The sequence below is a fragment of the Chaetomium fimeti genome, assembly GCF_033439085.1.
Source record: "Chaetomium fimeti strain CBS 168.71 chromosome Unknown B0H64scaffold_5, whole genome shotgun sequence".
Classification (NCBI taxonomy): Eukaryota; Fungi; Ascomycota; class Sordariomycetes; order Sordariales; family Chaetomiaceae; genus Chaetomium; species Chaetomium fimeti.
The window spans coordinates 2,959,604-2,982,923 of NW_026944333.1; the positions used below are offsets into that span (position 1 = coordinate 2,959,604).

The window sequence follows — 23,320 nt, forward strand, 5'->3', positions numbered from 1 at the left end:
CAAAACACATGACTGAAAGCAGGAACCCCGCCACTCCGATGATGCTAAAACACCCTTGCCCTGGTCCCTGGTCCAAGCCAACGCCGCCACCTAAATCCTGGTAGGAGCGATCATTTGAGGCTAGGGCCGGTTTTAATATTGATTTGATCGACTGCGACCTGCCACAGGCGGCAAACAAGACGGCAGCCCAAAACCGACCACAACCATCAAAGCTTCCACAACCAATTCATGGACAACGCATCAATACTCAGCGACCGCTACACCTACAAATCGCGCATTTCTTGCACCCAGCGAAAGGATAAACACATGCCGTATTTTTAACCCGTTTTCTCCATCCGCCGCCGACTCATTCCACCATTTTTGTTGCGTTCCCATCCGAGAGAGAGCGACTTGGATTCAAAAGCAGCGCAAGCCACACTCCCGCACCTTCTGACCGCATCTCATCGAGACACCGCAAGCTTAACTCAACGCCCACCCACCGGGGACAAACTACCTGGCCCATCGCATGCAGGCCGCCTCTCAGTCTTGAGCTGATGGTCGTTGCATAATAATATATTGACATGGCTGAACGGTACTCGGCAGAGTTTCTGCTACATTTACGCGAGTCGCCGCTATGCGTCAAACCTCCGAATCTGCCCCCTCCTGAGGAGTGGATGGGGTATGTTTTTTTTTCCCCTCTCCTTTCCCTGGCATACACACATGCTCCCCTCCTGCGTGGCCGGTATCTGACTTTGTTCTTCTCCAGGCCCCCTCCAGAGACATTCCGCACCCAGCAAAAGACAGCCAACGGCCAGAAGCCTGGAGAAGGCGGTGCGCTCCTGAACCAAGAGAACAGGCGCCCACCCCACGACCGCAATGGGTCTAGAAATGCATCCAGTACGCACCCCCCTCACCGCCGCGAGACAGCCGAATGACTCCTGGCGGTTGTCTGGTTCTCATGTCCGTTTGCCTTCGCTGACCATCAACACCACACAGACCCCGATGAATTCATCCTTGGTCCGCCGCGGACCAGCTTCGCATCTGCATCTGCAACTTCAATGCGCGGTGTTCGAAATAGTGACGTCGAGAAGGGATTCCGGGGCCAGGAGCGACAGGATCGTACCGACCGCTTCGCCTTCCGCGACCGCGCCAACGACTCGGATAGCCGAAACAATGCCTCCCGGCGGCAGCCCGGCCAAGGCCAAGACGGCGAAGGATGGAACACCGTGCCGCCGCGCAAGAGTTTTGGCCACGAGGGCGCCGAGCGCTTCCACGGCCGCATGGGCGGCGTCGGCAATGACCGCTTCGGCCAGCGGGACGACACCCGTCGGCTGCGGGACCGAGACGACCGGGAGGGCGGAGATCTCCGCCGCAACCGCGAATTCGAGCGTCGTTCGCGGGACCAAGAAGGCGATGACTCCGAAACCCCGCGCAAGAATGGACTAGGTCGTGGCAAGTCGGAATCCTGGTTCAGGGAGAATGCGGCGGGTGGCAGCTCTGATGCCCCTCCCAAGTCCCAGCGGGAGCGCATCGAGAAGGCCAAGAGCTGGCGCGACCGGGACCCGGAAGACAACAACAAAACCAACGACAGGTATGGCGACCGTAATGACCGAAACTTTGAGCGAAGGTGGGATCGCGATCGCCATGCCCGTGTCGAGAACGACCCCGAGTGGCTAGACGAGCCCCTCGAGGACAAGGCCCAGGGCCACACGGAAGAGGACTTTAAAAAGTTCATGGAGACCATGAAAGCGGGCAGAGGAGGCGGTGCCCCGAAACAAGACGAGAAGCCCAGCATGCTCTTGGATCAACCACCGGTTACCGCAGCTGCCGCAACTGTGGAAGTCGAGCACAAGGTTGTCTCGGCGCCTGCCACCGAGCAGGCCCCAGACAAGTTCTTTGCCGCCTACGGGAGTTCTGGTCTCGATGGCGGGACGCCCATTGCCGAGGTGAAGGATGCGGCTAAACCAAGGACCGGCAAGTCTTCGAGGTTCATGGCGTTCCTAAACCCTCAAGAGGATAGCCGAGCGAAGACCGAACCGCCTACCCCTGCACCAGCAGTCCAGCCAGGCGACCGACCTGGCCCGGCTCACCAGAGCGAGGCCGAGAAGGAAGCCTTTGCCCTGCTTATTTCTAAGCTCCACATGTCGGGGCTCGGGCCGGCCTTGGAATCGAGCGCGCCACCATCGCAGACAACCCCCGGCAGATATCCCGAAACATCCCCCTTCCAAGAGATGCAGCAGAAGAGCGCTGTCACTTCCCCGGAACCATTCCAGCAGTACGGCAATAACGATAGGCGCGAAGATCCACGCATACGTAGCTCGCAACACTCACTCCACGATATTATCTCCCCTCGACCGGTTGGGCTCCCAATGCCACCACCTGTTTCCCGGCCGGAGCAAGCCTTGCAAGATCTCCTCGCCCAGCGCCACCATCTTCCCAACCAACAACTCGCGCGCGCAGAGCAACAAAATATGACGGCCGTCAACCGAAACCGAGAATTTTTGGTGGGCCTCATGCAAGGCCGCCGCGAGACGCCTGAGCCACCACGCAACGAGCAGCTTCTGCTCCGCATGCCGCAGCCGACCAAGCAGGTACCGCTCGCCAACATGCCGGACCGCGAGCAAGAATACCCCCGTGAGCGGAGCTCCTCCCAGCGCCAGCAGATGCGCGGCCCGCCGGGCTTCCTCGACGAGAGCCAGTTCCACCCAGGAGAGGTCGACGGCCGCCCGCCCCCGCAGCCGACGCAGATTCTGCAGCGTCCCCCCCCTCCCCCGGGCCTCGATCACCAGATGCACCCCTTCCACATGGGCGGAGTCAACCCCGCCGTCGCAGCCGCAGCAGCTGCCGCCGGCCAGATGCCCCCACAGCGGCCCATGATCCCGCCCCCGGGGCTGATGAACAACGGACCCCGCAACGTGCCCATGCCGGGCATGTTCCCGCCCAACTTCCCGCATACGCACGGCCACGGCGGTCCGGGTAGCTTTCCCCCAGGGCCCCCTCCTCATGGCGGCGGCCCTCCGCCACCGGATGGCATGGGTGGCCCATCTTCCGGTCCCCCGCGTCCGATGCAGCCGCCACCGGGATTCTATGGCGGCCCGCCCCCGCCGGGTTTCATGCCCCCTCCCGGGATGGGGGGCGGAGGTGGCTTCCAGGGTCCGGATGGGCCCCAGCCGCGTAACGCAGGACCTGGCCCCGGACTTGGTGGTCATAGCGGTATCGGCGGGTACGGTGGACCGCCGGGTATGTTTGACGGGCTGGAGCGCATGAACGGCCTCGACCGGCGCGGCATGATGCCTCCTCCCGGCGGGTACAGAGGTCCCTGAGCGAGTGGTTGATATCAATGAACCCACACAATTAAGTCCGGCTTTGACGGACGGACCCACGGACAGACGAACGGACCAAATGATGGACGGGTGAGTGGGGTTGGTAATGAAGTAGCTCCCGGTCCGTTTTATTCGCAAAATACCTTTCTTGTTATTAGGCCACGGCCGGTCGGGCTGGGGTTGGGTTGGGTTGGGGTTGGGGGTTGGGGGCTGGGTGAAAGGCCGAGGCCATGCGGAGAGCAGCCCGTGTTTTATTCACCGTCCGACGCGCCTGCCTACCAGAGCGTAGGCCAGTCAGCCAGTATTTATTTTACCTACTTGGGTCAAGCTATGTGACAGGGCAGGGAGGAGGAAACTGCGGGTTTTGGTGGTTAGGTGGTTAGGTGGTTTAGGTGGGGGGTGCGAGAAAACGGGCCTAAAAAACGGATCGGGTATTTTTTTTCACTGAACTGGACTGGACTGGACTGGACTGGACTGGACTGGCTGGCGGTGGCGGTTTATGGGACGTCTTCGGGTGGTTGGAACCGGTTTGGTCGGGTGCAAAACGGTCGGTTGGCGTGTCTCTGTGTGTGTATATGGTATGGTATGGTACCGGTCGTAACGGTGTTTTGTTATGTGTTTATGACGATCTTGTCACGCTGCTACTCTATTGCATGGTTATGTGCCTGGTCGTTTTGAGTCGAGTTGAGTAGTTGAGTTGAAGTGTGGTTGGGGTGTTGTAACATTCTGCCTTGTTGTTGTTATTAGAGAAATTGAGGGGATTGCGCGGGAAGGGGGAGGGGGGGTTGGGTGTGTGGGCTGGGTGGACTATGTTTAGTGCATCCTTGATAATTTGGGGATATGTGATCGTTAGGGGCAATTAAGTGTTAAGTGTAGGATACATTGAGATGATGCCCCTTTTCCACGTTAAGTGATGTGTCATGGACAGCTTGAGATGGGCTGTGATAGAACGTCAGCGGTACTTGGCCCTATCCTAAGTGATATAAAGAAGATATTGGGGAGGGAGTACTATCACTCAGTCATACTTGGAGGTGAATACGAAGACAATAATTCAGGCCAACAGAACACAGTATCATTACAAGTTTGACTTTCTTATTCGGGGCTGCAACTACCTAACAGCCCCTTACTGAGTCTTTGTGTGTGTCCACCCCACGGGATATCTAACCCATTAGCCAGCAACACGTCCATGTTGCTACATTAAATCCATCACATCTAAGCAAGTACACCTTAACACCGCTCAAACACGCGGTACAGCCCCTTCAGGTTGGCAACCTCCAATATCCCCCCCTGCATCAGCGACTTGGTAGCCACCAGCCTCGACTTGAAGGCCGGAAACAGCACGTGCTCGAGCGCCCTGCGCACATGGCTCCGGCGGGTTTTGATCTCCTCGTCGACGTCCGCCTCCTCTGCAGCAGCGCCCTCTTCGTTCCCGGGCGTGGCGGGGAGCTGCTCAGGCACGTAGAAGGAAGCGAGCTCTTTGAGGAAATCGTCAAAGCATGACTTCTCCTCGCCCCAGTTGACGTGTGGGCCCAGTCGCAGGAGAAAGCGTGGGAGTTTGACGAGGGCGGGGTTGTATCCCTTGACGAGTAGCGGGATGCTGAGCAGCTCGCCGGTGGGGGAAATCTCGAGCGAGAAATACTCGAGCAGCATCTCGCGCCGCTCTATGAGCTGCTCGCCGACTAGTTCGACGATATCAGACACGTCAAATTCTTCATCACTCCCACCGTCTTCCGCAGCGGCGGCATCCTTCTCCTGCTGCGCAGCCAAGGTGAGCAGCTCCTTCAAATCTAGCGGCGGACTGAAGCGTATGACGCCAAAGTTACCAAAGTCGGTCAGGCCCAGCTGGTAGAAGTACTCAAAGCACACACGGCCGTAGTCGACCAAGAACAGCTTGACGCCGCCCTGGATGGCAGCGAGGCGGCGGCGCTCGTCGACGACGCCGACGAAAGTGTGGTTGGCAAAGATCTCGGTCAGCTCGTGGTGCATGTCTTCTCGCACCGCAGCGCGCAGCTCGCGGATGCTGATCAGGCGGCAGGCCGTAGCCTCGCGATCGACCGTCTCGTACTCGATCATGTCAGTATCTGCTGGGGCGTCGGGAAACGGACCACCGCCGCCGCTACCGCTACCGCTACCGCTACCAGAGGCGGCGGCGGCGGGAGGCAGCATGCTAGTGATCTTGCGTAGGTTGGTGTCGGTCCGAACGAGGTTGTTTTCGTTCCGGACTGGGGTCTTGCGAGCGGGGCCGCCACTTGTCTTAGAGGGGGCGGCCGCCGCTGCTGCTGAGTCGTGGGGGCTGGGGGCAGGGCCAGACCATGTGCCGCCCGGGAGCAGGCTCTGCGTGAGGAACGTCCGACTGGCATCTACTGCAGCCAGCTTCGAGCGGATATGCTCGCAGATGGCTTGGATGATTTCATCTTCATTTAGGAAGTTCACCTCCCGCTTGGTAGGGTGGACATTGACATCCACCCGGTGAGGATCGATCTCTAGGTTGAGGTACACGAAAGGGTGGCCATTTTTGGGGAGAAAGGCCGAGTACGTCTGTTCGATGGCTTTCCGGATGTTGGATGACTCAACACACCGGTGGTTGATGAATAATAGAATGGTGGTTTTCTTGGTACTGTAGTTGGCGTTGGTTGCTAGCCCCTTGGCCTTGAACGCCCAACGGTCGTCGGACGTGGAGAATTCGGTGAGTTCGTTGGCAACACTGCCCCCGTAAATCTGCCGTATCCTGTCGAGGCCTGAAGCAGTGGCTTGGACGGCAATGCTTGTCGACGACTCGCCGTGCTTCTTGCAGGAAAAGGCGACGTTGGAGCAGTGGACGGCGTACCGACCAACCATGTCGATAATCTTGTTGTACTCGTCCGCGGGAGACCGGAAGGCTCGCCGGCGGGTGGGGACATTGTAGAACAGATCCTCGACTGTGATCTGAGTGCCTTGCCGGCCGGCAACAGGTTTCGGGTCAGGCGACTGGCCTGGCTTGGCCGGCACCAGTTTCCCGCTGTCATAGTAGGCCCGCCACGCACAGTTCGATTCGGGGGTCTTCGTGGTGACTGTGAGGTGGGCTATGTGGCTGATGCTTGCCAGGGCCTCACCTCGGAACCCATAGGTGGCGATGGACTGGAGGTCTTCAAACTTCTGCAGCTTGGACGTGGTGAAGCGCTCACACAGGATTGGCAAGTCTTCTTTCTATTTACTTGGTGAGTGGTCTGGCAGGCATGGTTGGTGAACGGGAGCAAGGGGTGGTCACACATCAATGCCGGAGCCGTTGTCGGTGATCTGCAGCAACTTCAGGCCCCCATCCTTCACCAGGACTTCGAGGGACGTCGAGCCCGCATCCACGGCGTTCTCAATCAATTCTTTCAAGGCATGGACCGGAGCAACAATGATTTCCCCGGCGGCGATCTTGTTGACGACATCTTGATCAAGCGCCTGAATAACAACTCGGACTTAGCAATCCGAGGCAGGATGCAGCACCTGGGACGCGGTGACACTTAGGTGGGAAAGACTATCGGCATAGCATACCTTGATCCGTCGGGGAATAGCCGTGTCGTCAAGGGCATCGGCTTTTCGCTTAGCGCCACGGGGCGCATCCGAGTCCATTGCATCACTCATTGTGCCGTTCCGCCTTTGTACGTACAGTGTACTAGTAGTGTGTGACGGGGATTGAGAGATGCGGGGGGTTAAAACTGGCGAGTTTGGGCACTTTTCAGAGGTACCCCGCGCTGACGTGCGGCCGCTCTGTGGCTCATTTCAGCTCGCCCGGGCAAGGACGACTTGATTGAAAAAATCAATGTGGGTGAGTCAGGCATCCATCCATCATCCATGGGTAGATCGCGACTTCCTTCTGACTGAGCCTCATCAGTTGTTGCGGGTGAAGTCAGCCCTGGCAGGGAGGTGGTCAATGCTGACGGGCCGTCATTCAGCACAGACAACCGGCGTCTAAGCCTAATATGGACTAGTTAGCTGGCTCGGCCTTGGCTGCCTGCTGCGATGTGGCCCGAGTTCTCCAACCAACAAAATCACTTCAGCCCGACTTCGCGGCCCCCTTCCCCTTCTCCTTCCCGAACTTGCTTACTATGTTCAGGCTCGGTTCGTGGTCGAGTTCGAGTGGCACGGAAATCGATCAGTTTCTGTCCGGCCCCGGCGGACTGCAGCGCCACAACCGGCCTGGGCAAGCTACGAGAAGCGAAAGCGACTCGCGATAGTCAGCAACGTCCAGTCCTTCCCTTCTCCATTCACGCCACACGCGGCACAGCACATAGCTCAATGGCCCAGCTCAACCCCCCTCCTCCGACGACTATTCCCAATCCACAAAGCATATCGGGCGCCCTCAATCCTTCCCATAACCCCACGCCGGAATATTCGGCCACAATTCCGAAATTCGCAACAGGCCCGGTTTGAAGCTTTCAGGTCCAGGCTTCCAGTTAGTTACTGGCAAAGGATCCAAGCCACCCTCTCTTTTCACAGGGGGCTGAGCTTTTCCGCGCGGCTACGGGGACCAGATGCCGGACTGTGCCTTTCCCCGCCTCCTGTCGCTGTCCCGACAGGTGTACTGTGCAAGTAGGCCAACCGTTGGGTTTACTCGGTCAACGGCGGTCAGGTCAGGTGGTGGGGCCGAGCAAGTCGCTAGTGCCGAGCGTTGGTATGGGATGGGTTGCGTTAGAGTTGCATCCTGCGCTCAAGCGACGCGCCGCTCCCGCCCTTGCTTGCATATTCCCGTCCACCCACGCATCCTGCAGCCCTGTCATGTTCCCCAGGCGTATGGGAGGGCTCTCAAGCGGGGCACTCTGAAGTCCTGGGCGGGAAAAAAAAAGTCATTTTCGCCCTGATCCTCCAGTCGAGTGACTGTTTCGACTTTGGTTCAGACCGTTTTCTTTAAATATGTGACACCGGCCACACCACGGTCAGTTGCATCTCGCAGCTGCGTTGACCTTTCATATGGGCCAAGCACAAGTCGTGATACGCAACAGTTTTGACTCACCACCCAACCGACAAGCCATGACCAACGGTTCCCCCCGCGATATATCCGGGCTTTCGAGCCCGGAACCGGCTGCGAGTGAGGGACGTTCGTCAGTCCAAGTCAACCTCGATTCGTTGAGCCAAAGGTAGGTGCTTTCCTTCCAAGGGTACCTATATATTAGCACCGGCGGTTTCTCACAGCATTTATTAGAGGACGGAGCATGGGAAGGCGTTCCCGTTCACCATCAGTACGTCCTTCACCTTCACGAGGCCCCGAGCCGTCGTTGGCCCGACAAGCAACCGCCAATTCTCTGTCTTCGTTCCTTTCATCGCAGCCGTCATCACAACCGTCGCAAAACGACCGACTACCCCCCGAGGACCTACTAAGGGGCTTGATCGAGGCTACCGACATGGACAACGATACTCTCAACAATGCCCTTCATGGGGTGAAGCGGCCACATGACGACGAGACGACCGACGAACCCGTGGCGAAGCGAGACAAGCTCGGCGAGGAGCTAGACCGCATGTTCGCGTCGAATCCGTCCCCCGTTTCGACAGCGGTATCATCAGGCTCCTCCGCCTTCTCACTACCGGCTTCCACGGCACATCCAACCCCGACCAACGGCCCTTCGGCCAGTGGACCATCCGATCCGACAGCCCCTAGTAGGACGAGGGACACGCTTCCCATTAGACCCGCTAGGCGACGACTGCCCCGTGTTGGCAACGGGACAGCCATGTCCCGCAGTGGAATCCCGGAGACGTCTGAGCCGGCTAGCTCCAGCGACAACGATTCGGAATGCTGATTTCAAGGGTGTGCTCCTCGCTTGAGGGTCGGATATGCTTAGATGTTGTGATGGCAGTGGTGTGCAATGGACATTTGTAGCGTTGCTGTTACTGTCAGGGGAGAGATGGCCCCCCAAAATCGGCGTGTTTAAAACAGGGCAAAATAGCAATAGATAGTACGGGGCTCCGTGTGATTGTTTCGTGCTCTTGGAATATAAATTGGTTAGAAGCCAACCACTCGTCCCGAGTTTGTTCCTCATTGGTCATGCAATACCACTCCGTCCAAACCTTAATAACGCACGGCCGAAGTGAGCCAAACCCCCAACCTTTCCGTCACGACTCCAATCATCAACCCCAATCATCAACCCCAATCATCAACCCCAATCATCAACCCCAATCATCAACCCCAATCATCAACCCGGCGATTACTCCCAACACTTCATCATTTCAATTCCTACATCCACAATGGTAAGTCGCTAGAGGAGATAAACAATTAGTCGTTGACTGACCAATCACCGGTTGACTCAGCCGACCACACACCTTCTCGACTGCAACGAGGATGTGCTTTGGTTGATCCTAGGGTACCTGTCCCAAGGTGATCTTCGCAATGTTTGTTTGGTCCATCCGCAATTGCGCCATCTTGCCGAGGCACCTCTCTACTCTAGGATCAAGCTCTCCTATGACCAACAAAAATACTCGACGTGGCACCCCATCACCTTACTTATACGCACCATATTGCGTCGGCCGGACCTTGCCCCCCGCATACGAAGTCTCTCGGGCACCGGAGGTAGAGCCCAGGGGGATGGCTTAGAGCTTCCCGTGCGTCAGGCAGATTTGCGAGAGGCCTTATCCTTCGTGGAGAGGACTCAGTTACCCTATCGCGACATTTGGGCGGCGGAACTACGTGCGGGCACCATTGACGCCCACCTCGCCGTCCTATTATCACAGTTACCGCGCCTCCAGGACTTACGTCTCAGCAACAAGTTTTACCAGAAGTGTGACCTTGTGGCTCTCGTCTTGCGAAGTATGCTTTGCGATTCTCACTCCGGGCAACCTATACCCGGATTCAGTAGCACCAGTTTACACCAACTCCACACCGTCGATCTCGAACGGTATCCCGGCCTGCGGCTGGCCCCGGAGACTCGGAACACGGAATGTATCCTCCCGCTTTTCTACCTCCCATCCATCAAGGACATGTCCATCTCGATGCCGGACCCACCAGAGCCCGAATTCCCGTGGCCCACCTCCCAGCCGCCTTCCGCCCTCGGGCTCCGCACCCTCCGCCTCCATCACATCCGAGAAGCCCACCTCGGCCAGGTCCTCGCCGCCGCGCCGCGCCTCCACACCCTGCACTGGAACTGGCGCTACGACCCGGACACCGAGGACCAATTCAACACCCCCACCGTCAACCTGGACCTCCTCCTCCCCGCCCTCCTCCCCCTCCGCGACACCCTCACCACGCTCGACATCTTCGCCTTCAGCCTCTTCTCCCCCCGACCCTACATCCCCTTCCCCCTCCACGTCCAGGGGTCCATGCACCCCCTGTCCACCTTCCCCCACCTCACAACCCTCACCATCCCGCTCGTCTTCTTCACCGGCTTCCCCCTCCCCATCCCACACACCACCACCACCACCGGCCTGTCCCACAGCCTGCCGCCCAACCTCGAAGCGCTCACGCTGACGGACGACCTGTACGCCGACATCGACACGGAGGAGCCGTGGGACGTGACGGGCCACGTCCTGGCCGTGCGCGCGTGGCTGGCCGCCGGCGCCGGCGCCGACGTGCGGGCGCGCACGCCGCGGCTGAGGAGCGTGGTGCTGGTGCTGAGGGGGGAGGACGACGAGGTGTGTGAGGAGGAGCGGGCGGCGAGGGAGGAGATTCGGGGGCTGGCGCGGGGGGCGGGGATTGGGTTGGATATTAGGCGGGATGAGGAGGCGGGGGTTGGGATGGTGTGGAGGGGGTAGGTGGGTTGGGGTTGTAAGTTGTAAGGGGGGGGGAGGGCGGGGGCGGGTTGGAAGCTGGGGGGATTGATGTGTGCTTGGCCAGCCCCGATATACCAGCTTGGTACATGCTGCTGCCTGTATAACTACGTAGCAGGCTTTTGGGGTTGGGGTTGGGGGGCAGCGAGAAAACCAGGGGAAAGAGGAGAGAAAAGGGAAAAAAGCGGAAGAGTGAACGGGAAAATTGAGGAAAAGATAATATCAAGTCAAGCGGGAAAGAGTTCAAATATAGACTGGGGAGAAGGTTATATATATTGGATAAAATAGTAAAATAATACAACGGCTTGAATCAAGCAATCTGTTGGAAGATCACGCTAGTCGGTTAGGGCCTGGATGTGACTTCCTCATCGTGTCAGCCATACACAGTACAACCTTCCCGATTTGGAATATTCTCATTACTGCCTCGACCAATTATCACAACCAGGCTACCATTCAACATATTATTACTCTTAGAAGAGCAGGATGCAGATTCTCTCACCCTTGGCAATATGCTGAACAGCTTTCAATAAAAGAGTAAAGTGGCAGCAGACCAGGACACCAAAAGCGCAGGCTTTCTGCAACACCCCAAAGACTTGATCTATTTGCTAGTTAGCACCTATGTACATTCCATCACCTTCTACACGCCTGTGCTATCCCTCCCCTGCCAATAAATACATAATCGCCAGCAAACAGTCCCAACCCCGATCCAGCCGTTGTGTTCACAACCCGACCGCCACAGAAATGCATAAAAGTTATGGACACAGCACACCTACCCATGAGCTCCCAACGTGCGTGGAGGAGGGAGAGCGGGGGGGCAAGCAACAGCCGAAGCCAACTCCCATGTCAGACGATCCGACGTAACTCCAGCAGGGCCAGGCCAGGCCAGGCCATTCCCCGGGACGCCCAATGTTACGCAAATCTCCGCCGGGCGGAACGGAAGACGTAACCGAAGGAACCCTGGCTGGAACGCAGATGATACGGTTTGCTAAAGGCAGGCACAGGCGAAAGTCAAAAGGTGGGAAGGTAGGACGGACAACTGGTTCGTTGTGAGCTAGTTAACTATCCGGTTCGTTTGTGTGTCTTCTTACGCAGTGTTGCGTTGGCGGCTGAGTGCCCGTCTAGTACCTCGTAGGGAGAGGCGGTCGCTTGTTTTCGTTATCCCGCTGGCTCGGCCCCTTCCACCCCCTGCTCGGATCGAGGCCTCTGTACCAGGCCGGCAACGCCAGTCACCGCCTTAATCTCTTCCTCTGTCCGTCCTTGTATGTACATACATTGATTAAACCTTTCCCCCAGGGCCAAGATCATCATCCTGCCCGATTCCGACTTCCGGCTCTTGCACCCGCCACTGCGGCTCCGGTTGGTCAGAAACTCCGAGTAAAACCCTAAGTCAACGTCCACCCATCCAGGGGTATCATCCTATTTCCCTTACTTCTAATTTTCAACCCTTCCGTCCGACGGTTGCCGTTGCACCTCGCGCCAGAATGAACAGCTTTCCATCCGCTCGAAACCGAGATCAGCGTCGCAGCCATCAGCACATGACGCACGAACTGCCCCATCTCCGACCGAATCCATCTACTTGGCCTCTCCGGCAGGCCGCATGCGAAAGCGGGGCTGGAACATATCCATCAGTAGCCAACAACGACCAAGAAACCCCCTCCGACAACTCCGTATCATGAAAGGCCGTGGAATCTCCTTGGTACTTTGTTTGGGGACGAAAGGCACCGCGACATGGACTGCGACGAACAGAGACCGAGGAAATGAGGCCGAAGCGCCAGAAATACTCCTGGTATTCCGCCTCAGGCTGAGTTCTCTTCACGCATGCCAGCATGTAATCCAGCCTGCGTTCGCCGCTCAAGAAAAGACGACGGCAACAACACCTGAAAATAACGACGAACCACCGGAAAATGTGCCCCATTCAAAGGGGCCCGGCAGCTCGGAAAAGAAGAGCAAGTGAAGGGAAAAAAGAAGGAAGAGAAAAAGATGAAGTATAGACCGAAGAAGAGGTTGAAGAAGTCGAAAAAGAAGTTGAGGAAGCCGAACAAGCCGAATAAAGAGTAGAAAAAGCAAGCTGAAGAAGTCCAAAAAAGAATAAACGAAGAAAAAAGGTCCGAGCCGAACAAACGCCAAAAGATGCTCCTTGCTCCCCGCTCCCCTACCGCCCACCGCCCACCGCCCACCGGCTTTCCGAGACACAAAATTGCGCGCCGAATGCACTGAACACAAGAGTTATGTGCAAAGATATACAGTGGTATCATCCCAAACAAAAATGCGATCCCGCGAACGACAAGTTGCCCGAAAATAAGGTCCACAGAACCGATATCCTCTCGCCTTCGCTAGTTTTCCGTCCTCTTTTCCAACCCACAAAAGCGAGTCATCACAAACAACCTCGATTCACGCGACTCATCCCCCCTTTTGTTCTCGTCATGGGCTCTTCGTCCGCCCCGGCTGCTCAAGCAGGCCACCGATGCCTATCCGGGACCGTTCTTCTCGGGTTTGATATGGTGGCGGCGGCGGCGGCGGCGGCGGCTGCAACTGGGGCTGGGGCTGCGTTTGCGCCTGCTGCGTCTGAGGCGGTTCAGGTTGTTGCGGGGTGCCCATGGGTGGGCTCCTAATCCTCGGGAGGGGCAGAAGTTGATAATCTGCCGGCTGGGATGGGCGGCCTGTCGAGTGCACATCAGTTCTCGGAGTTTGGTACGCTCTCGGAGTGATCGGGTAGTCGGGCCTGCTCGGTGAGATGCCATACGCCGATGAGAGACTTGGGCTTCGGGCCGGCAGCATGTGAAGCGGCCCACCATGTTGCCCGGGCGGCCTGGAGTCGTATCCAGGATCACTTAACCTCGATTGCCGCGGGTCGAAGGTTGCTGACAGTGGCGTGGGTTGGGAGTAATGTTGCAGCCCTGGCTCGAATGACCCACCCATGTCTCTTAGGCTCGGCGATGGTGTTGGGTATGAAGGTCGAGATGCCCGGTTCAGCAACAAAACGACGAAATATATCGAGTCCCGAGTGGCTAACCCAGCGCGCACCGGAATCTGTCTCGCTTGTCCATCGTCGCCCAAAAAGGTGAAGGTGTCCAGCCAATGAAGTGGGTATCTCGACACCTCTTCGGGGCTAAAGCCAAGGCTCTGCATCACGGCATCGCTCCGGTCGTTGAATATCGGCGGGAGATAAGCCGGGTCTTTCCTGGTTTGCTCCTCCTGTGCCTGCTGCTGGAGTCGAGAAGCCCTGGGGCGCTCCTCGGCTGCTAACACATTCGTGATCTCGAGCCCCGTTACCGAAGCCCGGCCGATCGCACCCAGGAAAGCAGTCGATGCTCTTGAAAACTCGAGGCCGATGGTCAAGTACGCGACCGGCTCTTCGGGGGCTCTGGCTGTAGCGATTGACAACGGAGCTGGGTAAATGTTCGCATCGGACGCCAACCCTCGCTCTGGGAACCGCGGCACGATTGATTCAGCTGGCTGAGATTTCAGCACGCGGTACGATTGAGTGCGGCGAAGAGGGTCATCGTAAACCATACCCAGCGGCGGCCCCGGACCATAGGCCGATGACAATGGCCTTCTCATTGCATCCACGGCACTTCCGAACCTTGCGCCCTCGTATTTCGCTTGGTTGTCATCTCGTAAGCGAGGTCTCCCGCGCTTCTTGTGCTGCACGTCGATACATGCTCCCTCTTTGTTGGTGCTCATACACCTCGAGCAGGGGCGCTGGGCTATCGCTTTGTTAGCACACCAGCCACGAGAATAGCCTGCCTAGAACCGAACGAGGGGACGCGCTAGGGGGCGACCAGAAAGATGGCTCGCTTCTCCAAGATAGCCCGGGGCCTCATCCGTCAACGAGCACGGAGATCGGTGAGCCTTCAGACCCCCCCTCCCCCCCAGCCACTTGGTGATGCATCGTAATGGCTAAAAGAGGAGGGGCCGACAAGGCTGCTCGAGCCGTTGATCAGCGGGAAATCCCACCATATTTCAAGGGCAACGGGCCGGCTTGCCGTAGGATCAGACATCCGCCTTGCAGTAGCGAACCGTTCTGGCATGGAGTGATGGTAGCCCAGGGAGGAAGGGCAGCACCGACCCCGAACCAATCGCCCCGCGCATCTGGACCCAAGCACGGACAAGAGATAGCGCCCGCTTGAGAACCATCCCCTCCCGTTCCTGCAGCCTGATGACCCCATTACCGGTGCGACGACACTCAAATCAATGGGCCGTCTCAGCTTGAATGGCGTTGCACGCTGGTGCTTGGCACTGCTGAATGCCGCGCCTAAACGGTCCCGGAATTGCTCGACAATATGATGTCAATTAATTCCGCAAACCCCTACGACGGAGCCGCAGCGCCAGTGCCGCCCGCCTAGCCCGGTTGTTCCTTTGTTTGGTTCAAGTTTAATATCGGCGAAGGACGAGCCCAGGTACATACCGTCGCATCTACCAACCGTCAGCACTTTCACGTTTCAGGCCCGATGATGAAGTCAAAAACATGGATGACAAACCGGAGGTGTGCCTTTTTGCAAGGCACGCATGCGGATGCCACATGTCCTTTTGTCTTTCTTTGCGTCTTTGGCGGTGTATCGTGCAGGGCGTCGGGGGTGGGATGATGCGCCCCTGAGGGGTATGTCTGCGGAGGGGGCAAAGCCCCGGGGTGGTTCCCGGCCGCCCCAGTTCCGGGGCCAGGCAGGTATGCTGTTGACTGAGTGGTGCCCTGGCCGAGCGGTTGTGGGTAAAGCGGTGGCGGCCTTGTTCCTGGCGCATCGAGTCGAGGAAAAGTGTAGGGTGCTCGTTCTGGTGCATCTGAAAAGAATGCGCGGGGTCCACCCGCGGCCCCCGTCTGTGTCCTCTCCTCGTTCTGTGTTGTTGTCGGGATGCCAGAGTACACATCTTGTGTGGTCGCCTGATACGTCCCCTGGCTCCGTTCGGCAACCTCGGGGCTAGTTTTGGGGGGAAGCGGCGGAGACCCCGACATGGGGGGAGACGGGTAGCTTCCTCGCCCAACAGCGCCTCCGGAGCCGGTTCTGGTCCGCGTCAGGTCAAGGCCGAAGCGTGCCGTGTCCGATATTCCTCGGCGCTGGCCGAAAGACGTCCAAGAATCGTCGCGTCGATGGCCGGATGGCCGCATGGAGGATGTGCCGCTAGGGCCGGCGAGAAGACCGAAGGTTCCGAACGTCTGCCGGACAACGAGGGCGGGGCCGCACTCCACAAGCCGGTCTCAACCAAATCCCCACCAGGGAAGACGAACTTCCAAGCCGTGCCCCGAGCGCAGAGGCAGCGACCGACATTACCCGATGCGACGGGCAGTGGGACGAAGTAAGCCGATGGAGGACTATGGGGATCTCCTACGTCTCGGCGTGTGGGTGAAAAACTAAGGCTCCGTCCGCAGCGGAAGTCGTTGGCGGGAAATGGGGTCCTTGCATGGGGGTTCGAAGATGGCCTCCGGGTAAGCGGTAGCTGTAGCGCTCGTTGTGCGCTGCAAGATGCTAAGACTCGAGTGGTTCGCGCTAACTCACAGCCCTTTTGAGAACGAGCGGGAGCTGGATCTGGCCGAATGGGGTGGGCCGGGTGGTGGCGGGCGAAGAAGCGGGTCACTGTACAAGACGCCTAGGTCGGACAAGATGCTGCAATGTGAACCCTTTTAGTGATCTTGGGGATCCGGCCAGTGGCACAACATGTAGCGGCGTCCGTACGATGGAGAAGCTCTCGGGGAGCTGCAGGGCGGTCCCGTCACCAGTCAGTCTCCCGTGACATGGGGGTGTGGGTGTGAGCCGAGGGAAGCGGAAGGGCAACCGGACGGTTGGGTAGCTGCCGGGAACGTCGTCTTGCGTTTGTGTCGGTCCTCGTGAGCTCAGCTCGCAATCGTTATCTAGGCAGAGTCAGGTAGCTTGGTCGAGACTCGGGAGACAGAGATTTGGTGTCAGTGGCACTCGGTGGTTTTTGTGCGAGTTTAAGGCAACGGTGCAATTGAGATGGAGCCCCAGATGGAGCAAGGATAGCCGTACACTAAGTCAGGGCACCCTGGCAAGTGTGGCCATCCACGCCATCCATGGACGGCCCCGAAAATCGAAGGGTGCTGTTTGGCAATGCCAGCAAGGGCCCCGGTCATCGTCAAACCCCCCCTTCCCAGTCTGTTCCGGGGTATGGTAATCTGTAATCGGGAACTGTGTATTGGAGAGCACAGACTGCGCCCGGGGGCAGCCGGTTAGTTACAGCCTGTGAGGGCTGTCAAGCCTCAGTTGGGCCCCCCGTGGCCAAGGGGGGCTGACAGTGACGGCGCGTTTTTGACCTGGGCGCCTCCCTGTCTGCACGGGTAATATGGCTGCGAGGGTGCGCCAGTGCCGTTGCAGATAGTGGAACTCGGGGAACGATGGGGCAGTCTGCAGACGGAACTGGGGAAGTCGTTGGTCTATTGGGCGCTGGGCCACTCCGCGGGACCGTTTCGTGCGCCCCATCGAATGCGTCAAGCAACGCTTGTGATGTGAAAGCGGAGCGCAGCACAATTTCGTTGATGCGCGTGGCTCGCACGTCGGATGATGTGTCCGATGATGTGTCCGTGAGCCGTCTCAAGTGTCAAGTACATTCATACATACCATAACTACCTAGGTAGCTACCAGGCAGGGCCAGAAGACAGGTACCTACCTACCCGTACCTGTAGCATTGGCGCCGGCAACCAGGGCACGCAATCATGGGCTACCCACCGCCAGCGGGCCGGGACTCGACCAGAAGCTTGGGAGCGGGGTCGGTTGGATGCCCAAGGAGCCAAGGACAACCACTGATGTTGTGTAGAACTAGCCGACCGAGGGAGTCGTGATAGAGAGTTCGGAACAGGGGGTTCCAATTCGGCGCTGCAACGCACCAGTGGTGCTGTAACCGATATTGGAGGCTCTTTTACTGCGTGTTGTGAAGCATGCAGCTTGTCTCATCTGTGACGAGCAAGCTGAAGAAGCGGGAAAAAGTGAACCGAGAAGGTAGATACGAAAGGTAGGGAACTTGCGCCGTTGGAAGCCAACCGAGACAAAGAAAACCAACGTCGCTTGTAGAGTTTTAGTGTCAAAAACCGCACCCCGAATTGGAGGGTGATGATTATCCAGGGCCTATGCCCAACGGAAAGCTTGGAGGCCGTTGATCGAAGCGAGGTGGCTACGACGTCCATACGAGTTGGGAACCTCCAGATGTTGGATCACTTTCTCCGGGGCTTCCATTGCTGCCTCCAAGTTGAATATCAAAGGGGAAGTCACGCAGGATGGATTCAACCCGGAGGCGACTTCCATCCGCAGCGATGCTAAACTTGGAATGAGCGCGAGTTTTCGGTGCTTGCTCCTGCCATGTTGAAGGCCGAAAAGCTCCATGTTGGGAGCTCGGGCTTTGCCCAGACAACGTCCTGGAATGGAAAGGACCGCTGAGCTAGACTCTTTTCGGCGAGCCAGTGGTGCAAGTACCCCTGGCGCAGGAAGGGACTGCTGCCGCGTGGAAGCGCCACACAGTTTGTAAACTGCGCTTTCAACACGGTGGTCTCGCGATGAGATCAGCCCAAGAAGGGAAGTGCCGTGTTGACCCCTGTGACACGGATCTGGTACATACCTCCAGATTAAGCCCGCTCGCCCATCACCGTCTTCCTTCCCAAGCATGCTTTGTCGCCGTGTGGCATGTAGTGTTCAGCACCTCGAAAAGGCTTCGGTTGGGCGATTCCTTCTTCGGCCGCGATGTCTCCGGTTGGAGAATCGATCGACTACCGCAGCGGCCATGCAGATAACCGCCGTGTCGAGAGCACAAACCGCGGGCTCGGTATCCCCCGGATTGTTACAGAATTCATTTCTTCTTCGCACCCAAATCCCAATGCGGATAGTGATTGGCTTGAAGAGGATTCGGCCGCAGGCGTTCCCACCTTCCCATTCGCCACAAAAACAGATCAACGTTTTCCCATTGTGTCGGTTCAGGAAGCTGGCGCCAAGCAGAGACCAAGCGACGGCACCTCATGGCCGCACAAGCCAAGGGTTTGAGGGCCCATGCCCACCCGGGCCTTCTCGCTACAACGCGCCTTACACACATTGCCCTGTCGATATGGTAATTCGGGACGACGACATGGCCCATCGTCTCGCCTTTTAGCTTGAACCAACACACAGCATGAGTGAACAAACCATCTCTTTCGACAACAGGAGCTGCAGAGGGATCTGCTGTGAAAGTGGCTCCCAACCGCTGAGACACAAAGGAAGTGGCGGCAAACCGGAAGGGACCCGTGACAGCTGCATGATCGCCCACAACGTCAAGTCTCCGTTTTGTCGTCGACACCGCTCACTGACCTCATTGGATCATAGGGCCAGTTGAACCCCCTACCCCCTTTTCTCTCGCGTTTCCAGCGTGCTCGGCCGTTGCGGTAGGCAGCGTCGTGCATCACAAACCCCTGGCACACAGCATCGGACCCGGAGAAGAAGAGCGGCGGGTACGGGCATCAAGCAGCTTCGCCGCAGCAGTACCTCGCCAACCCGAAGGCTTCAACAGTGGTATTGATGTGCAATAAGCCGTGGTGGGGGGCAGCGTCAGGGGAACGAACGTATGGATCCAGGCTGTTAAGGAAATTGAGGTCCGTTACTGAATGCATCATCAGAAGCAACGCCAGCCCTACGGAAACCGGAGACAACTTTCTTACCATGGGCATTCGGCGCGCTTGCCTTGTGCCCCTTTGCACAAAACCTCGTTAGGATGTACGAATGTGCTCATTCAGCCACCGACCCCTTTGTCGTTTTAGGGCGCCTCTAGCATCTCGCCGTCTCTTTCGGCGACCTTTTGCCTGATCGGTGCCCGGGCCGGCCACTCAAAATCCCAGCCGCTCAACCCCAACCTGGGAGAGGCGTTCCTTGGCACGACGCAGCCAGAAAATAACCCGATGTACATATGTATGTCTGTAATCTGTAGTTACAGAGCAGCAGCAAACCTCTTGACGCTTATGAGTGCCGTGTCGATCCCATCCCGTCCGACTTGGTCGTTGACCCTGACAATCCCCAACGTTAATGCGAGTCGCGGCGTGTGCCGTTTGGGCGCTAAGCGAGTGTTCCAGTGTTGACGTCGACCGAAGGAAGCCCCCGGGTCCAGCATCCGGCTGCTCCAACTTCGAACCGATTCCCGCACAATCGAAAAACTTCCGAGGACGGCCAGGCGAGATCTAGGACAAATGGGGGTACTGGACACCGCGGCATCGCATGACGTTATGCCGAGAACCTTGCGTCAAAAAACGGGTGTTGAGCTATTTTCATCCCCCCCTTTGGCGATCAAGACCTTGGAACTCTTGTGGTGTGGTCAATTTGGGGGACCATCCCCCCACAGCGAATCTTCAAGCCTGATAGAATTCGCCCGAGGTGTCTCGGTATTGGCTGTTACACGCCGCCATGGCATGGTGGTCTCGCCATCACACGCATGAGTGCGGCGGGGGTTCGGTTCATCCCATGTCAAGGCCGTGCGTGCTCCCGGCTCATTTATGAGGGGCGGAAGATCGTCCCAGCACGCGCACAAATTACGGGCAGAAGCTGAACGCCCTGTGATGATCGACTTGGCGAAGGATGTCTCTTGAATTCCTACCAAAACGCACCAGCACGTGCGCCGAGTATGACGAGGTCTCACGGCTTGCTTCGCGCTCGGGCAGGCCGAATGGTTTTGCTCTCTGCCCCGAACCACCGAGCTTCCGCTGCTTGGCCCCGAGTTTGCCTTATTTCCTTTCTTTCCTCCTTGGGTCTGGTGAGACAAGTTCCTTGAGACTTCGCCGGCAACGGTGACATCGCGCACTGGTCTGGTCGACACTGGGCACCGGCGGGCGGAGCCCGAGCCCATCCCAAGCGGCAAGGAGATTTGATCGATCCCATGTCAGATGCTTGGCAGGTACCCGGGCGAAAAAAAGATCAGCCCTTAGCCCTTAATTGGTGTCACTATAGGTCAGGGGTAACCAGGTGCAGCCTGCGGACCGTGCATCCCGGGGAATCAACAACAGGTCAGTTTTGAACATTTGACGCCAACACGGATTCGAGACGTCTTCAACAACGAAAAGGCGGTCCCGTGCGACTGCGGCCAGACCCGATTGCAACCAGCGGTAACCAGCCGTGAGCGGGTATGCATCCAAACCGGACACATTTTATTTCGGAGAGATCTCTGCCGGGACGTTGCCGAGCCAGGCAGGCGTAACGGCCGAGTTGGCAGCGGCAATCATTCGAGGACATCTGTATTTCAGGGTCCGAGTCGTTTCCACCGTGCGCGGTTCGTCATGCGGGATATAACGTTATCGCTCGCCAGCGCGCCAACGTTCTTTTTGGGGTCCAAGAGTGTTCTTTCGAGCTTGGGCCAAGCCGAACGGTCTGGACCGAATAACATTAGGCGAACGAGCGACCCGAGAAGGGTAACGATCTTGGCAAAGTCGTCACGGTCGAAAGTTGATCAAACTGCATGCGTCGCGTCAATCACCATGAACGCCTTCGAGGTTCCCTGTCGCTGATTGTCAACTTGAATGGAGAGAGCCTTCCCAGATTCGTTCGACGTCACTTGCAATTTCACCGGCGATTTCGATTGCCGCCCTGAATGTTGCACAGACTCAAAGACCGCGGCTATCGTCGCCCCTTGATGTTTTTTGAGTTGGTCCTTCCTGTCTTGTCAAGACGCGGCCCAGAGCACCTTCCATCATAGAAGACTCTTCATCTCGAGGCAGGCATCTCCCCGCCTTACCTCTTCGACCACACACACCCCCCGCTGGCAACCTGAGTTTTTATTTCAATTTATTAATCGGGCCACGGCGGAACTTTCCTCTTCCCATGCAGTTGACGTTCCCTGGCCGCTCCATCAGCAACAACCGTCCGGGACCGCAGGCCAATCAGCAGGCTTCCCGCAGGCCGAAGCCGCCGAGAAAGTCAAGAGGTTCCAGGTCGGTTTGGGCGGGTTGCAGGGGTATTGGACTGGCCTTCCCCTCTCATCATGCAGCCCAGCAGCCTTCGACTTCAATCACCACCAGGGCACGGGCAGGCTCGCAGGGTCCGTCGTTGACAGCTGCCTCCTTCCTCGTCACCTATCAATTTGCTGGCGACGCACCCCACTCTGCACATGCGACCGCTGCCGCACCTGCCGCATGATTAAATTGGACTCCATCGGCTCGGACGACTCTTTCGAGCAACTTTGACGTTCAGCAGAGCCAAAAAGGAAAGCGCCTTGCTGGACTGTCACCTCCGAAGAAGTCCGCTAGTGACTGCCCAGCGTACCGCCAACATTTATTGTGCGCCAGTCATGCGCCTCGTGGTTTCCGTGCTTTCCTCGCACCCCACCGTTGCTTCACCATCTCGTACTAGTACTATCCGTAATCCAGAGCGGTGACGTTCTCAGGTTGAGACATGATGACCGCAAGAAACCCCGTCAGGATCCCGACTCCTCAGCAAAATAAAACCGGGGCCGCGACACTGAGTGGAGTCATCACCCGCCCGTTCGCCCCGGAAGTCATTTCCCTGTTCCCGCCCTCGTGGCCGGGAAATTCTCCTCGTCGCGGACCTCTTTGCGACCCTGTCCCGCTCCCTCTTTCGGGGTTGACAGTGGCCCGCCGTCACACTCTCTGGCACAACCCAGAAGGGCCAAGATTGAGGGGATCCCCCGGGGGTGTGTGGGTGGGGGGAGGCTGTGGGAGTGCCAAACCGAAAACTCGCCGAGCAGTAACTAACTAGTTAACGGCCGATGTCTCGAGACGATTTCCGAACTGTCGGGTCTGAATAAAGCGCTCTGCCATCTGGTGGCCCCGGGCAACACGCGGAGAGACGTATGTAGCTGAGGAATAACTAAGGCAACTAACACCATACATACATACATAGCAGTGCTGGTGGAGGGTACCGACAAGCTGGGCATTAGCTGTGGACCCTCGTGCTGCTGGGACTGGGGAACCAATTCCGGATATATAGTGCCCACTACCACGCAATCCGTTCCTGCAACACGGAATACTACAACAGTACGCCCTTGGCCCGCAATCGCTCGTGTCGTCCCGCGCTTGCTCCCGTGCTCCACGCTGCTGTCTCCGTGCCGCGGTGTTGCTTTGGGCCCGTTGCAGGGCGGGACAGATTGCGGAGGATTCTCACCTCGGAGCACGGATTATGCGGTGTGTTAATATTCACACCGACTTCGGCGCAAATTATACCTGGCTCATTGCCAGCGGGGCCCGGCGGACCGGACACGGGGCACGGAACCGCGCGGAGAGGCCCCAAAGTCCCGGGCATGATCGCCGCCGCCAGCGGGACCCGGAGATGACCAGGATCTCGCCCCGGCAGCTCCAACAAGCGAACGGACGGGACGGGGCACAGACCCAA

The 23,320-nt window shown here is 58.0% G+C and overlaps 6 protein-coding genes across 6 annotated transcripts; 3 read left to right on the forward strand and 3 right to left on the reverse strand.

The window, feature by feature from the left end:
- Window positions 1–114: 114 nt before the first annotated feature.
- B0H64DRAFT_362362 (uncharacterized protein) lies at window positions 115–3,486 on the forward strand. The gene is made up of 3 exons (XM_062801763.1): window positions 115–658; window positions 746–876; window positions 976–3,486. The coding sequence occupies exons 1-3, from the start codon at window positions 561–563 to the stop codon at window positions 3,300–3,302; spliced, it is 2,556 nt and encodes an 851-aa protein (XP_062658296.1). The 5' UTR covers window positions 115–560; the 3' UTR covers window positions 3,303–3,486.
- A 973-nt stretch (window positions 3,487–4,459) lies between these two features.
- On the reverse strand, window positions 4,460–7,274 carry B0H64DRAFT_195070 (histidine kinase-like ATPase). The gene is made up of 3 exons (XM_062799152.1): window positions 6,825–7,274; window positions 6,552–6,731; window positions 4,460–6,488 (listed from the first exon to the last, which is right to left on the reverse strand). The coding sequence occupies exons 1-3, from the start codon at window positions 6,912–6,914 to the stop codon at window positions 4,530–4,532; spliced, it is 2,229 nt and encodes a 742-aa protein (XP_062658297.1). The 5' UTR covers window positions 6,915–7,274; the 3' UTR covers window positions 4,460–4,529.
- Window positions 7,275–8,671: 1,397 nt separating this feature from the next.
- On the forward strand, window positions 8,672–9,064 carry B0H64DRAFT_375533 (uncharacterized protein; the record flags this gene model as incomplete). Its single annotated transcript, XM_062802424.1, has 1 exon — window positions 8,672–9,064. One exon carries the CDS (start codon window positions 8,672–8,674, stop codon window positions 9,062–9,064), a length of 393 nt encoding a protein of 130 aa, XP_062658298.1.
- A 445-nt stretch (window positions 9,065–9,509) lies between these two features.
- Window positions 9,510–11,009, forward strand: B0H64DRAFT_375534 (uncharacterized protein; the record flags this gene model as incomplete). The annotated part of the gene is made up of 3 exons (XM_062802425.1): window positions 9,510–9,512; window positions 9,573–9,653; window positions 9,873–11,009. The coding sequence occupies 3 exons, from the start codon at window positions 9,510–9,512 to the stop codon at window positions 11,007–11,009; spliced, it is 1,221 nt and encodes a 406-aa protein (XP_062658299.1).
- Window positions 11,010–13,445: 2,436 nt separating this feature from the next.
- Window positions 13,446–15,116, reverse strand: B0H64DRAFT_325026 (uncharacterized protein; the record flags this gene model as incomplete). The annotated part of the gene is made up of 2 exons (XM_062800678.1): window positions 13,446–14,771; window positions 15,045–15,116. The coding sequence occupies 2 exons, from the start codon at window positions 15,114–15,116 to the stop codon at window positions 13,446–13,448; spliced, it is 1,398 nt and encodes a 465-aa protein (XP_062658300.1).
- B0H64DRAFT_195156 (uncharacterized protein) lies at window positions 15,011–16,305 on the reverse strand. Its single transcript, XM_062799153.1, has 2 exons — window positions 15,506–16,305; window positions 15,011–15,440 (listed from the first exon to the last, which is right to left on the reverse strand). Exons 1-2 carry the CDS (start codon window positions 16,126–16,128, stop codon window positions 15,314–15,316), a joined length of 750 nt encoding a protein of 249 aa, XP_062658301.1. The 5' UTR covers window positions 16,129–16,305; the 3' UTR covers window positions 15,011–15,313.
- Between the last annotated feature and the right edge of the window lie 7,015 nt (window positions 16,306–23,320).

Coding starts and splice junctions, on each gene's coding strand:
- B0H64DRAFT_362362 (XM_062801763.1), top strand. CDS start 561: ATGGCTGAACGGTACTCGGCAGAGTTTCTGCTACATTTACGCGAGTCG. Junction 659..745: donor CCTCCTGAGGAGTGGATGGG/GTATGTTTTTTT, acceptor GTTCTTCTCCAG/GCCCCCTCCAGAGACATTCC. Junction 877..975: donor TGGGTCTAGAAATGCATCCA/GTACGCACCCCC, acceptor AACACCACACAG/ACCCCGATGAATTCATCCTT.
- B0H64DRAFT_195070 (XM_062799152.1), bottom strand. CDS start 6,914: ATGAGTGATGCAATGGACTCGGATGCGCCCCGTGGCGCTAAGCGAAAA. Junction 6,732..6,824: donor CTATTCCCCGACGGATCAAG/GTATGCTATGCC, acceptor GTTGTTATTCAG/GCGCTTGATCAAGATGTCGT. Junction 6,489..6,551: donor ACAACGGCTCCGGCATTGAT/GTGTGACCACCC, acceptor CCAAGTAAATAG/AAAGAAGACTTGCCAATCCT.
- B0H64DRAFT_195156 (XM_062799153.1), bottom strand. CDS start 16,128: ATGCGGCCATCCGGCCATCGACGCGACGATTCTTGGACGTCTTTCGGC. Junction 15,441..15,505: donor TGCAAAAAGGCACACCTCCG/GTTTGTCATCCA, acceptor GACGGTTGGTAG/ATGCGACGGTATGTACCTGG.